This window comes from Leptosomus discolor, chromosome 2 (genome assembly GCF_034619465.1).
Source record: "Leptosomus discolor isolate bLepDis1 chromosome 2, bLepDis1.hap2, whole genome shotgun sequence".
Classification (NCBI taxonomy): Eukaryota; Metazoa; Chordata; class Aves; order Leptosomiformes; family Leptosomidae; genus Leptosomus; species Leptosomus discolor.
In genome coordinates, this window is record NC_141392.1 from 77,667,105 (window position 1) to 77,679,784 (window position 12,680).

The 12,680-nt window shown below is 39.1% G+C and overlaps 1 protein-coding gene across 3 annotated transcripts in view; it reads left to right on the forward strand.

Annotated features, from left to right (window-relative positions):
• The window catches only part of PDSS2 (decaprenyl diphosphate synthase subunit 2), a 123,924-nt gene that overhangs the window by 82,406 nt on the left and 28,838 nt on the right, over positions 1-12,680 (forward strand). For all 3 annotated transcript variants that reach the window (XM_086461321.1, XM_086461322.1, XM_086461323.1), the window contains exon 4: positions 12,319-12,393. In XM_086461321.1, coding sequence (XP_086317447.1) covers positions 12,319-12,393 — 75 coding nt within the window. The remainder of the gene's footprint in view (positions 1-12,318; positions 12,394-12,680) is intronic.

Genomic DNA, 12,680 nt, shown 5'->3' on the forward strand with positions numbered 1-12,680 from the left:
CTACGCTGGACCTTGTTCTCACCAACAAGGAGTGGCTGGTGGGGAATGTGAAGCACAAGGGCAGCCTTGGCTGCAGTGACCATGAAGTGGTGGAGTTCCAAGATCCTTAGGGCAGTGAGGAGGGCGCACAGCAAGATCACTGCCCTGGACTTCAGGAGAGCAGACTTGGGCCTTTTCAGGGACCTGTTTGGTAGAGTACTGTGGGATATAGCCCTGGAGGGAAGAGGGGCCCAAGAAAGCTGGTTAATATTCAAGGATCAACTCCTCCAAGCTCAGGAGTGATGCATCCCAACAAAGAGGAAGTCAGGTAAAAAAGCCAGGAAGCCTGCATGGATGAACAAGGAGCTCCTGGACAAACTCAAACACAAAAACAAAGCCCAAAGAGGTCGGAAGCAAGGCCAGGTAGCCTGGGAGAAATACAGAGAAAGTGTCTGAGCCAGCAGGGCTAAGGTTAGGAAAACCAAAGCCCTCATAGAATTAAATCTGGCCGGGGACATCAAGGCCAACAAGAAAAGCTTCCACAGATACACTGGTGATAAAAGGAAGACTAGGGATAATGGGATAATGTGGGCCTCTCCAGAAGGAAATGGGAGTCCTGATTACCTGAGATATGGAGGAGGCTGAGGTATTCAACAACTTTTTTGCCTCCGTCTTCACTGACAAGTGCTCCACCCACACCACCCAAGTCACAGAAGGAGAAGATCAGGTTCAAGACCATCTAAGGAGCCTGAAGGTGCACAAGTCCATGGGACTTGATGAGATGCATCCACAGGTCCTCAGGGAACTGGCAGATGAAGTGGTTAAGCCACTATCCATCATATTTGAGAAGCCGTGGCAGTCTGGTGAAGTTCCCACTGACAGGAAAAGGGGAAACATAATGCCTGTTTTCAAAAAGGGAAAAAAGGAAGACCCAGGGAACCACAGGCTAGTTGGTCTCACTTCTGTGCCCAGCAGGAACATGGACTGGATCCTCCTGGAAACTGGGCTAGGGCACATGGAAAATGAGAAGGTGATTGGTGACAGCCAACACTGCTTCAGTAAGGGCAAATCATGCTGACAAATTTGGTGGCCTTCTATGATGAGGTTACTGTGTTGGTGGATAACGGAAGAGCAACTGTCATCTATCTGGACTTGTGCAAAGCATTTGACACTGTCACGCACAACATTCTTGTCTCTAAACTGAAGACACATAGATTTGATGGATGGACCACTCAGTGGATAAGGAATTGACTGGATGGTCACTCTCAAAGAGTCATGGTCAACAGCTCGATGCCTGACTGGACACCAGCGATGAGTGGTGTTCCTTCAAGGGTCAGTATTGGAACCAGTGCTGTTGAACATCTTTGTCAGTGACATGGACAGTGGGCTTGAGTGCACCCTCAGCAAGTTTGCTGATGATGCCAAGCTGTGTGGTGAGGTCAATACTCTCAAGGGAAGGTATGCCATCCAGAGGGACCTTAACAGGCTGGAGAGCTGGCCCGCTGCAAACCTCATGAAGTTCACCAAGGCCAAGTGGAAGGTCCTGCACAGGATTCGAGTCAATCCCAAGCACAGATACAGGCTGAGTGATGAGTGGATTGAGAGCAGCCCTGCAGAGAAGGACTTCAGAGTGTTGGTTGACGAGAAGCTCAACATGACCCAGCAATGTGCGTTTGCAGCCCAGAAAGCCAACTGTTTTGAGCTCCATCAAAAGAAGCATGACCAGCAGGTTGAGGGAGGTGACTCTCCTCCTCTATTCTGTTCTTGTGAGACCCCGCCTGTAGTCCTGTATCCAGCTCTGGAGTCCTCAGTGTAAAAAAGACATGGACTTACTCAAGCAGGTCCAGAGGAGTGCCACAAAGATGATCAGGGGACTGGAGCACCTCCCCTGTGAGGACAGGCTGAGAGAATTGGGGTTGTTCAGCCTGGAGAGGAGAAGGCTCCAGGGAGACCTTAAAGCGACCTTCCAGTACCCAAAAGGGGGCCTGCAGGAAAGGCAGGGACTCTTGATCAAGGAGTGTGGTAATAGAGCGAGAGGTAACCATTTCAAACTGAAAGAGGGGAGATTTAGGTTAGATGTAAGGAAGAAATTCTTCACTATGAGGGAGCTGAGACACTGGCACAGGTTGCCCAGAGAGGTTTTGGCTGCCCCCTCCCTGGAAGTGTTCAAGGCCACTGAACACTTGGCCTTGGGATTGGATGGGGCTTTGAGCCACACGGACCAGTGGGAGGTGTACCTGACCATGGCAGGGGGATTGGAACTAGGTGATCTTTAAGGTCCCTTCTGACCAAAACCATTCTGTTATTCAGTGATTCTATGATAGGCACCTATGAATCAGTTCTTAAGAAAACTGTTATTTGTTTTTCTAGGGTGCACCAACGTTTGCTAATTTGCATCCACTTCTGAGAGATAAATTTGATTTTAGGTAAATTTAGGTTTACCTTAAGGTAAAACATAAAAGAGATGGTAATTCAAACAAACTTTATGTCCACGTAATGGACGTGTATTGTTTTTTCTGCCCAAACACTGGATTTTTAATAATATTTCTTTACTAAAGTTTTGTTGACAGTCATGTGAAGTTCCTCTGGTAGCAAAAAGGCACTCTCTATAATAGTTGAGGAAAGTATTTAAGTGTTAGGGGGGAAAAAAAAAATCCTGTATGTTAGCGATGAAAGATGAAAATCTGTTGGAATCAGTACTTGGTAATCAATTTTTCCCACGCTACTGCCTTAAAACTTTCGTCTAGCATTTCTGCTGTCATTAGAGGTAACAGTTCTTGTGATGATGATGATGATAAAATTGTAGAATGATGGTAGTGAATCTCCTAATTACTGCATTGTGCTCTTGCCATTGCCCCTTTCAGTGCTCGTGTCAGTGGAACAGTTCCTTAGGAAGTGCATCATTTGCCTTTGTTTTCAAGAAGTAACTTTATAGCCCCTTAAATAACACCTGAGCAAATGAAGCATTCGGTTTTCTGAATCTTTTACATTTTTTTTTTCTATTTCACTTTTGCTGTCTATAACTGGTAATATAATTAAATATTTGTAAAATTTCATTATCTTGATGACTGTGGTTATATGTTTGAAAAGTAATCTTTTGGAGAAGTGAAATTAGAGGATTAGATCTTATTAATTTATTAATTTAATTGAAATTCTAAAAATTAGACTTAATCTGTAATTGCGGTAATAGGTTGGAAACAGTCTCCTTTTTGATGTGCAAGAGTTCTGTTGCATTGCAGTGACTGTCAGTTTTGAGATTACAACTGCTTAACTCTGTTTTGATTCCTAATCAGTGCATTCCTTAAATAGGTCTATCCTTTACTTTAGTGACCTTTTGCACCTGTACTGGTTTTTAAAGCTGATGGTTATGTTAAGCTTTCCCAAAGCCAGACTCCGCTGGGGTTAGTATAGTCTGTATTTAAAGAGTTTATTTTTCTGTGGTTCTTGGCCATGGCACTGCTGGAAAATTTTATGTTTAGATTTCAGTCTGTTTTCTGTCCTCCCACTTCTGCATGAAAAAATAGTTTTTTAAGGAAAAAAAGAAAAGGAAAAAAAAAACCCAAAACAAAACCAAAAAAGCAATCAAACCCAGAGTGATTTCTGCCACTTACCTTATGGACATGTATGACTTACAACCAGTGCCTTGTAGCAGAATGACTGCTGCAGAACGTGGAAGGACTGAGGTTGACACTGATATCAAAATACGTAGTCATAGGTATCGCTGTGAATCAAGTCCAAGATTGAAGCTCTTTCCCAAAAATATAGTGCAAGAATATTTTGAAAACATCAAGGCATGGAGCTGTCAAGAACAGAATTGTGAGTGTTTCAGATTCTGTCTCAATGCTACGTTGACTGAGCAAGTAACAATCTCAGAAGAAAGTTATTACTCAGTTCTGATGAATTTTCAGTAGACTACTGAAGATTTTTATACTGGTTTGTACAAAGTCCATTTAATGTTCTTGCCTCTGAATCATCTCACTAACAATTTCCTCAACTTTCATCTGAATTTGTTTTGCGCATACTGGCAACTGGGCTTGCCTTTCTAGCAGAAAAGTCAGTGTTTACCGCTTGAGTTCCCAAACCAAATACCTGTCATTATTCCAGGTAAATATTGTCTTCCTCAGAGGTAAACCACACAGCTACTTCTAACATGTGATTGAGTAGTTGTTTTTCTGATTAGAACTACTGTATGCCTCATTGTTATTAACAGAATGAAAGAAGAAACAGAAAAAAATGAAAGAATGAAAGAAGATAACTGAAGAAAAAGCTGATTTTGTTGAGAGGAAGGTCAGAGGTCATTCAAGTACTCAAGAGAATCGCTATACCTGGGAAATGTGTTCTGTATAGTTCGGGTAGCAGCATCTGTCCTTTTGTTGTTTGCTCCCTTAATGTATGATACTGAATTGGCAGTTGACTAGTGGTGAAGTCAAACGGCTTAGGAGTCAAAAAATATTTGCAGGCTTTGAGATACATGTGTATATATATATGTCACATGTGCGTATATACATAAAAAATCAATTTCATTGAACGTTAAGGCCAAATTGTGGAAGAAAGATTCTTATTATATTTTTTAAAAGGCAAAGGCCCTTGCTTTTCAGAGAAGAAACTGCCTTTCAAAGATTTAAAGCAAACATTAAAAAGTGGCTATATTTGATATTTCCTTAACTGTTAACAAGAAACTGTATCCAAGATGTTGATCGCTGCCAGAATATGTGGGAAATGGTTATTCAAAAGAAAACAAAATTTATTCTAAGAAATTGAAGTAATGAAAACTTGTGGGTATGTGATGTTTTGTTCTGCATGAGATGCACACTGTGAGAAAGGACTCTCAAGAGCCAGCAGTTCTGCTGCTTCATTCAGCGCTTACTTAGAATAGGTATTGGCACTGTCTTGGTTTCTTAAAGCAGAGATGTTCATTACAGCTCTTTCTTTCACAGCCATGAATAGTCATCATGGGGGAATTCATTGCTAAATAGCTTTAGCTCATACACAAATTATAAAATGAAAATGAATTTTCATAAAGTTGCAGAAGGTGATGTCCTCCATGAGTGATATTTGCCATGCCAATTTCATTCTTTTTATAGCTGAAGCAGTGGCAGATCATGAGTTCTGTTTCCTTGGCTTATTTAAAGTCTGTTTCTTAAACATAAGAAGATTCATATTGAGAGTGCATAGTAGGGTAAAAAGCAATCGAATCTGTTTCTGCTGAAATACTGTCTTAATAGTATCTCGAACAGACTTTTTTTCTTATGAGTGAGGTCTTAATAGGTATTAACACCCATCTTTGGGTGGGTGGAATTGTAGGACATATTTGGTTCTAGAGGTGGGCTTTCATGTCAAGGTAGTTAATTTTGCAGAAGGACTGGAGATCACAGTGGTTAGTATATAGTTAACTGTCCACCTGGAGTACAACTTTAACAGAGAATACACATTTAAAAAGTGGAGATAGATTTTTGTGATGATTCAGTTGCAATTAAAAGCTGTTAGCAATAGTGATAAGAATCTAAGATTTTTCTGGATGGCCTTTCTTAGTCTCCCAAGAACGTAACTATTCATAGAAGGGAAATCAGTAAACTTAACCCTTCCCCAAGAGAGTATTTGGCACCAGCTTTGTAGCCTTGGTTTTATTATTTCAGTGATGAGAAAAGTTGTTATTATGGATGCTACAGATGCAAGTATGCCAAATCATCTGTGGTCCTCCTCCGCCAGCTGCTATTATCATAGAATGGTTGAGGTCGGAAGGGTCCTCTTGAGATCATCTAGTCCAAACCCCCTGCTCAAGCAGGGTCAGCTAGAACAGGTTGCCCAGGACCATGTCCAGATGACTTTTAAGTATCTCCACAGATGGAAACTTCGCAACCCCTTTGGGCAACTTGTTCCACTGTTTGATGCCCTCACAGTAGAGTGTTTTCGTGTGTCCAGATGGAATTTCATGTTTCAATTCGTGCCCATTGCCTCGTTCTGTCAGTGGGCACTGCTGAGAAGAATTTGGCTCCCTTTTCTTCATTCCTTCCCAGACGGTGTTTATACATGTTGTACTACTAGGAGAGGTTAAAATATATTTGTCTTGGAAATAGGGTGATAGATTATGTTTCCTCCCCTCCTTTTGTACTGCTGTAAAGTTTGTCTTTAAAATGAACCTTCCCAGGGTAAAATTTTTAGTAAACGCGCCTTTACATCTGGAGTGGCTTCAGTGCAATAATATAGTGTAGTGCATAAAATTATAGCAGTAACGTAGATGAGTTAATTGTATTTTTAAACAAAACACTGAGGTATTTGACATCTTGTTGGCCAGCAGGAAGACTGAATCTTTGGATGGACTGTAACTGGTCATTAGTATTAGTGTTTTGAAATTCAGCAACATTTCACTCGGAGTCTAGAATACGATTGCTGCTGCTACTGGTACAGTGGGGTTGTTGATGTGGTAGTTTAACAAACATCTGCAGCTTCATTTAGTTGATTCCATCTGTCAAATGGTATTACTTCTCAATCACGTTTATTCGGATACAGTCTATGCAAAATATTTAATGCCACTTGCAGGTATAATTCCTGTCAACTTGGAGCTGATCAGATTTTCTTTTTTTTTTTATTCGGTTTAATCTGCAATTCATTTATGAGCATATCCCAATTTAATGGTCATCTGCACCAGCATGACTGGAAATAGCATTTTACAGCTATGCTCTTCTGCATCATTTGTTGATGAGGAGGGGTTTGTAGCTACAGAACCCTGTAGTCACAATACCTTCTTTGTTCACTGTGTTTTACTGAAGAAAGATATGTAATGAAATTACCCCATCCAAAAGGATCAAGCAGAAGAAATCATACTTCTCTAACATGAGTCACTCGTCAACAGTCGGTTGAGTACTTCAATGCAAGGGTCTGCTGCATTGGATCTGCAAAGATATTAATACACTGTGTAAGGTCCCACGTGGAAATAGGGAAGGGAAAATGATGTTTCTTCTGTTGGTTATGTTATTGTTAAGGAAAATGTTAAGAAAATTATGCACTAAAAGTCTTTATAGTAGTAAAAATCCTCCTGTAGATAGTGTTGCATCAGTATAAAAAGGGTAACTTAAAATTGTTGAAAATCCCTAAGGTAGACTGACCTTAAGGTATGAATTTGACAATACTAACAGTATTCAAATTAACTGCTGCTGATTATTTTTAAGGATTTTTTTTATGTCTAGGAAGTACCTTTTAATCAAGTAGTGGGTTTGAGTGATGTGTTTACATTGCATATTGTGTTTTGCTACTAATTCATCATTAACAGAGTGAAGAAAACCATAAATGTGTTTTCCAAGAGCATTTAAAACTTGCTAGAAAGCAGATCATGAGAAGTCCTTTCTGTGTCTTTCTTTTGAGAGAGGGACAGCTTCAAAAAATAGTAAAGCTCAAGATGATTTCAAGTAGTGAATACAATAGGATTTGAGAAACCTACATTAAAAAAAATTCTGAAGGTTGGCATGCTTAGTTACCTGTATGGCTAATGATGTTTGAGGAGATTACCAGGAAAGAATATTGAATTCCAGTGTTCTTGGAACTCCTTAGAGGTTTTGCTCCTTTTTTTTTTTTTTTTTTTTTTTTTTTTTTTTTAAGGTATTATTGAACAATCAAAATCCAGTGTCAGCTGTTTACTGAGTTTAGTCTTTATCTTCCTAGTGTTGCAATGTTTCTGTGTCAAATGCAGGAGAGTATTTAATTTTAAGAACTTTCTGTGGAATTTTTAAGTGTGGAAATATTTCCAAAAATGAATACTTGTTTGGGGAGGGAAGTAAAATGCATGTTAAAGGAACTGTTATCTGTATATTTAATGTTTCCTGACTATAATTTTCTTCTTTACTTGTATGGAGAAGCCTTGCTGTGTTTTCAAGTCTGCATCAGCAGCATGGAGTAGGGTCTGTCATAGTGAATGTGTGAGGAAAGGATATTGTTTCAACACTTAGAAAGGAAGGAATTACTTGTGGTCCTTCTTGAAAGGAATTTGGCAAAGCTAAGGAAGTTTGTCAAATAGAAATTGGGAAGGATGAGAAACAAAGATACATCCATTGCTTTGTTCTTCCTAGTGCTGTTTCCTGTCTTTCTGCAAGAGCTTCATCCTTCCCCTGATGTTCCCCTTGAAAATATCTGTGAGAGTCTGCAGAGATACGGTATTACTCCTCTGAAGTAGAGAGGTCTGTGTAATCAATTCCATTTCAGCTGCTGAATTTAAAATAAAACCACTGCACTTTGGAGCTCAAATTCATTCCTAGAATGAAAACCAGGAAAAAATACGCATGCAGTGTTGTGTTGCAGTGAACTTTAAACAAAATATTTCAAAGACAAGTAAAAGGAACAAAGTGCTTGAGTTGCTAAACTGATGGCAGCAATGTCTTCTTTTCACCCAGGGTGTTTAGAAATCTCGTGAAGGACAAGTGGGCCCAGAATCCATCCTTTTTACGGTGTTTGAAGGAGTCTGAATCGTATCTTCTAACTCTGAAGAAAAGACCAAAATGTCTTTTATTTTGTGATTTCCCTGCAGTCCTTCTAGCTTTAGTGTTTCACCTGGATTAAAATATACCTCTGTTTTATAGACAGAGCTGGATTTCCCAGGGTGGTCAACTGCAAGCGAGAACCAGGCTGCTGTACCTGTGACAACCCTATTCTGTGCCATCATGTATCCAGAATGTATTGGGAATTCTGAACCCTGAATTATCTTATAGATGGGACCTCAGTAAGCTACCTGAAAGATTTAGTCTGATTTTAAGAAAAGGAGGGAGGATATTCAATGTGTGGTTAGTTAAATGTCCTGAGTAATTTTCTGAACTGCTAAGAAAATTACCACCATTTTGTTTCATTTCTTCAATCAGTGTTTAGAAAATTTGAGCTTGAGAAACTAGACTCAAAGTAGATTTAAAGAGCCTTGAAGACCTAAAGCTGTGCATTTTTGACCAATAAGTTACTATACCAGAAAAGGGTGAATTAAGTTTCACCAAACTTCTGATCTTCAAACCTACAGAGCTCTTCTGGCATTGAAACATAGCACAGTCTTTTGGACTATTTCATATTTGCTTAAATCAGAGCGGTCAGGGCATGAGTTCTGTCTTACTATGGAATGACCAATCACGTGCTTGTGTTCAGAATTTACAACATGTTATACGCTTAGTCTGCCTAGATAGTACGAGAGTTTTTAGCTTTAACAATCATCTCTTTTCTCTATGTTCATCCTAAATTGATGGCCTTTGTGTTGACCTTTTAAAAGCAGAGGAGATAACATCTCTGTAAAAGGTGTTGAAGTAATACCCGCTTAAGAAGAAAAAAACCCACAGAATAAAACCAAACCAAACACTGGGAGAACTGTTGCAGAACATGTGTTTAAAGGGCGTGAAATTATTTGCATGTGCACTTGTCACCTGCAAGTAACGGGTATCCCCTGGGCTGTTCCTAGCCCTGCAGACGCTCGGGGGGAGCAGAACACACAATGCTTTGGAAGATGCTGATGCAGAGCAGAAAATGAAAAATAGAGTGGAAGTTTGTTTTCTCTCAAGATGATGTTACTCCTGCTCATCTCAAGTATGTAAGAGGGACCAGGCTTCTCAAAAATGTGTGAAGGAGTGGAAAAATAACAGGAAGAGAGATTACAAATAGGCTGCCTTTGGTCTCTTTTGAGACACTGCTGTTTTCACGTACTTAATTCTGGCAATCCTTTCTTCCCATCTTTGAACATGTTTTAAATGGAGCTCAACCTTCAAATGAGAAGAAAAGCAGTTGGGAGCACTTGATTTTTCATCTTCCTTTCCTGCTGTTCAAACGTGCTTCTCAGAAATGTCAGCAAATGGAACAGGGCACTGGTCAGGCAGAAAGGCACTGGTGAGAATAGAGACAACTGGGATACTGTTTTCTGCTCTTCCACTGGCATGCTGCATGATTTGGGGGAAAATCCGTTCCCTGTCACTGTTTTCCCCTTATAGAAAACAGGAGGGAACAAGTTTTACAGGGGATGTTGATTGCTTTTGAATTTTTTGATGAATTTTCCTCCTCTATGTCAGTTTGGGATGCAGAGGAAAATTACCTATTTGCCTCATTTCTCATTGCTTTCCCCAGTGCTCAGGACCCCAGGCCACTGATGTTAAGCAGCAGATGCTTTGCATAGATCAGATTAAGGGTTGATGAAGTAACAGAGCCTCGTGCAAGCATCCCACTGTGCTCTTGAAACTGGAATTTCATTCCTGGTAGTGATCTGTATGGCCTTGCATTTACCTTAGAAAAATATTATTTAAAAAAAAAAAGATATATTTGGAAAGAAGGGAGGTAACATTAATACTAAATTCTCACTAACATATGGTGTTCAATAGGTCACTAAAGGCCTGATAGTATTTAATATATGGATTCTTCTAAATAATGGGTGTGTAATTCTCCTAAGATGTTTTATAAACTATAAGAGGAAGAGGTACAATTGTTCACAAATGTTTCACCGAGATTTGTTTTAAGTCAGTTAAAATTGCCTTTGAGAGTAGAGTTGCACTAAAAAGAGAGAGGAGAGATGGAAAAAAGAAACCCCGAAACAGGGTCCTGCTCAGTCTAGAGTTTCAGGCGAGGGAGGAAAAGGTCTAGTTATCCAGAGCCAGCTGCATTGTTAAAAGTTCATACTATCACTTTGACATTTAGAGTAGGACTCAGTGTCTTTGTAAATTCCTCTTCGTATTACCAGTGTAGGTCTCTGAGCTCAGACCATTTCACAAACCATAACATTTTTTAGCAAGTGATTGATCTGTATTATGTGTCCTAGCCATCAGAAGAATCTTGGGATGTTGCTTGTATAAACTGTAATACAATCTGATCCTGGGCATTTAGTTACAGACTTTCATAGACCTATTGGCGATACTCAGTCCTCCTGGATTTGGGAATAAGGCTTATCTGATACCTTAACAAAAAAAAAAAAAAAAAGGGCGGGGGAAAAAAAAAGGAAAAAAAAAAAAAGCCCCTCATTTTCTCTGTTCCCCACTTAAATAACTCAACACATCTGGCAACACTGTAGGATCATTGTCCTTTCAGTTCCTCTGCAGCTCGTATTGCTATAATATTTCTTCAGTATCTAGTTTCCTAAAGGGCAATGTGAATTTTTTTTTTTTAGGCTGTTTTTATAGGTCTTGCAAATTAACCCATATGCATTGCAAGAAAAACCATGACTTTTAATCAGCACCATTTCTAAAGTTAGCGCTTGCTCTGTATGTATGAATATGTATATGAACCAGTGTTTAAAAAAAAAAAACCCACACAACCTTTCTGCTGGTACTCAAAACTATCATACAAATGTGTTTTTATTATCAAATAAAGTGTGCCTAAATGTTAAAATATCTTTCTGTTAGGGGTTTTATCATTTAACTTCTTGTCTTCTATTACAGGAATGATAAAAATTGAAACTAAATCTTTTAATTCAATAAGAACTACGTTGAATTTTAGGAAGCAAAAAGAGGAATCAGATTTAGACTCATATGCATAGGAAGTTAAACATTCAAGAAATTAAAACTGTGAGCAACGAAAGGGGTAGCCTTAAGGTGTGCTTATTTGAAATGCCTGCATTTAATTTTACAATAAATCTGAGTATTCTGTTCCAATTAAGGCAGTTCATGTGCACGACTTTAAATTGTACAGTAGTTCCAGGGAGACCGTGGACTGCTTGTTTTACATTCTGGATTAAGTTCAGAATTTTAGGCTTCACTTGAATAAAATAAAAAGTCTGAACCCTGAAGATAATACAGATTGATAAATCTGATTTAAACATTCCCATGTAACAGACTTGCAGTGTATGTGGTACAGCTGAGCCTCAGGCCATGCACTAAATACATCCACAGTGCATTCCCAGGGCACCCGAATACCAAATGATCACATTTGAAAGGTTACCTTTCTATGGATTCTGACTTTTCTGTATTAGCCACGAAGATTAGAATTTTAACAGCTCCCAATGAGAGGTATTGTGAAGTATTTACTTGGCAGGAAAAAAACAAAACAAAACAAAGCCCAGATGAGGTACTGTCTCATATTCATGAACTGGGATTTATTAGTTCTGTGAACATCCTTGTGAGAATACACTCCATAGTTCACACTTTAGGAAAAAAAAAAAAACAGTCTTGTTTTTCATTTATATTAAAACTTTGATAGAAGAGTTACTGTAGTAGAGGTTTTAGCAGAGAGACAGGACGCTTGTACAGAATATATCCCAGTAAATCCCTCAGTCTTTAACAACTAGCTTTCTGCAAGGAAAGTTATGACTGTTTATCTTTCTAGAAATCTGGCAGTAGCTTTGTTAGCAAATTTGGTGACAATTAAATATGTAAGGCTTTTTCTTCTTCTCTGTTACAGGTTGTGGAACTCATTTCAAGTGCTATTGGTGACTTAGTTCAAGGTATATATTATGAAAACTCAAAATCATCTGAGGTAAGAATTTCAATAGTTTTACATACCCAAGAAGTTTGGTGATATTTATGTGTGACTACAATAAATATGATGACTTCCTTATCTGTTTAAAAGGAGGAGGGAACAGGAGGAAGAGTTAGCTGCAGTCCTAGTGAGTTTTAGCAGTAACAACATTATGACACCTGTGAACTCTGATGGAAGCTTCTAGGCAAGTTTCTACGAGTTTCTGTTCTCAAGGAGGCACTATTTTTTTTCTGTGAGTGCTTAATAAAATAGTATCATGTGATTACCAGGAGCTCTAGACATGT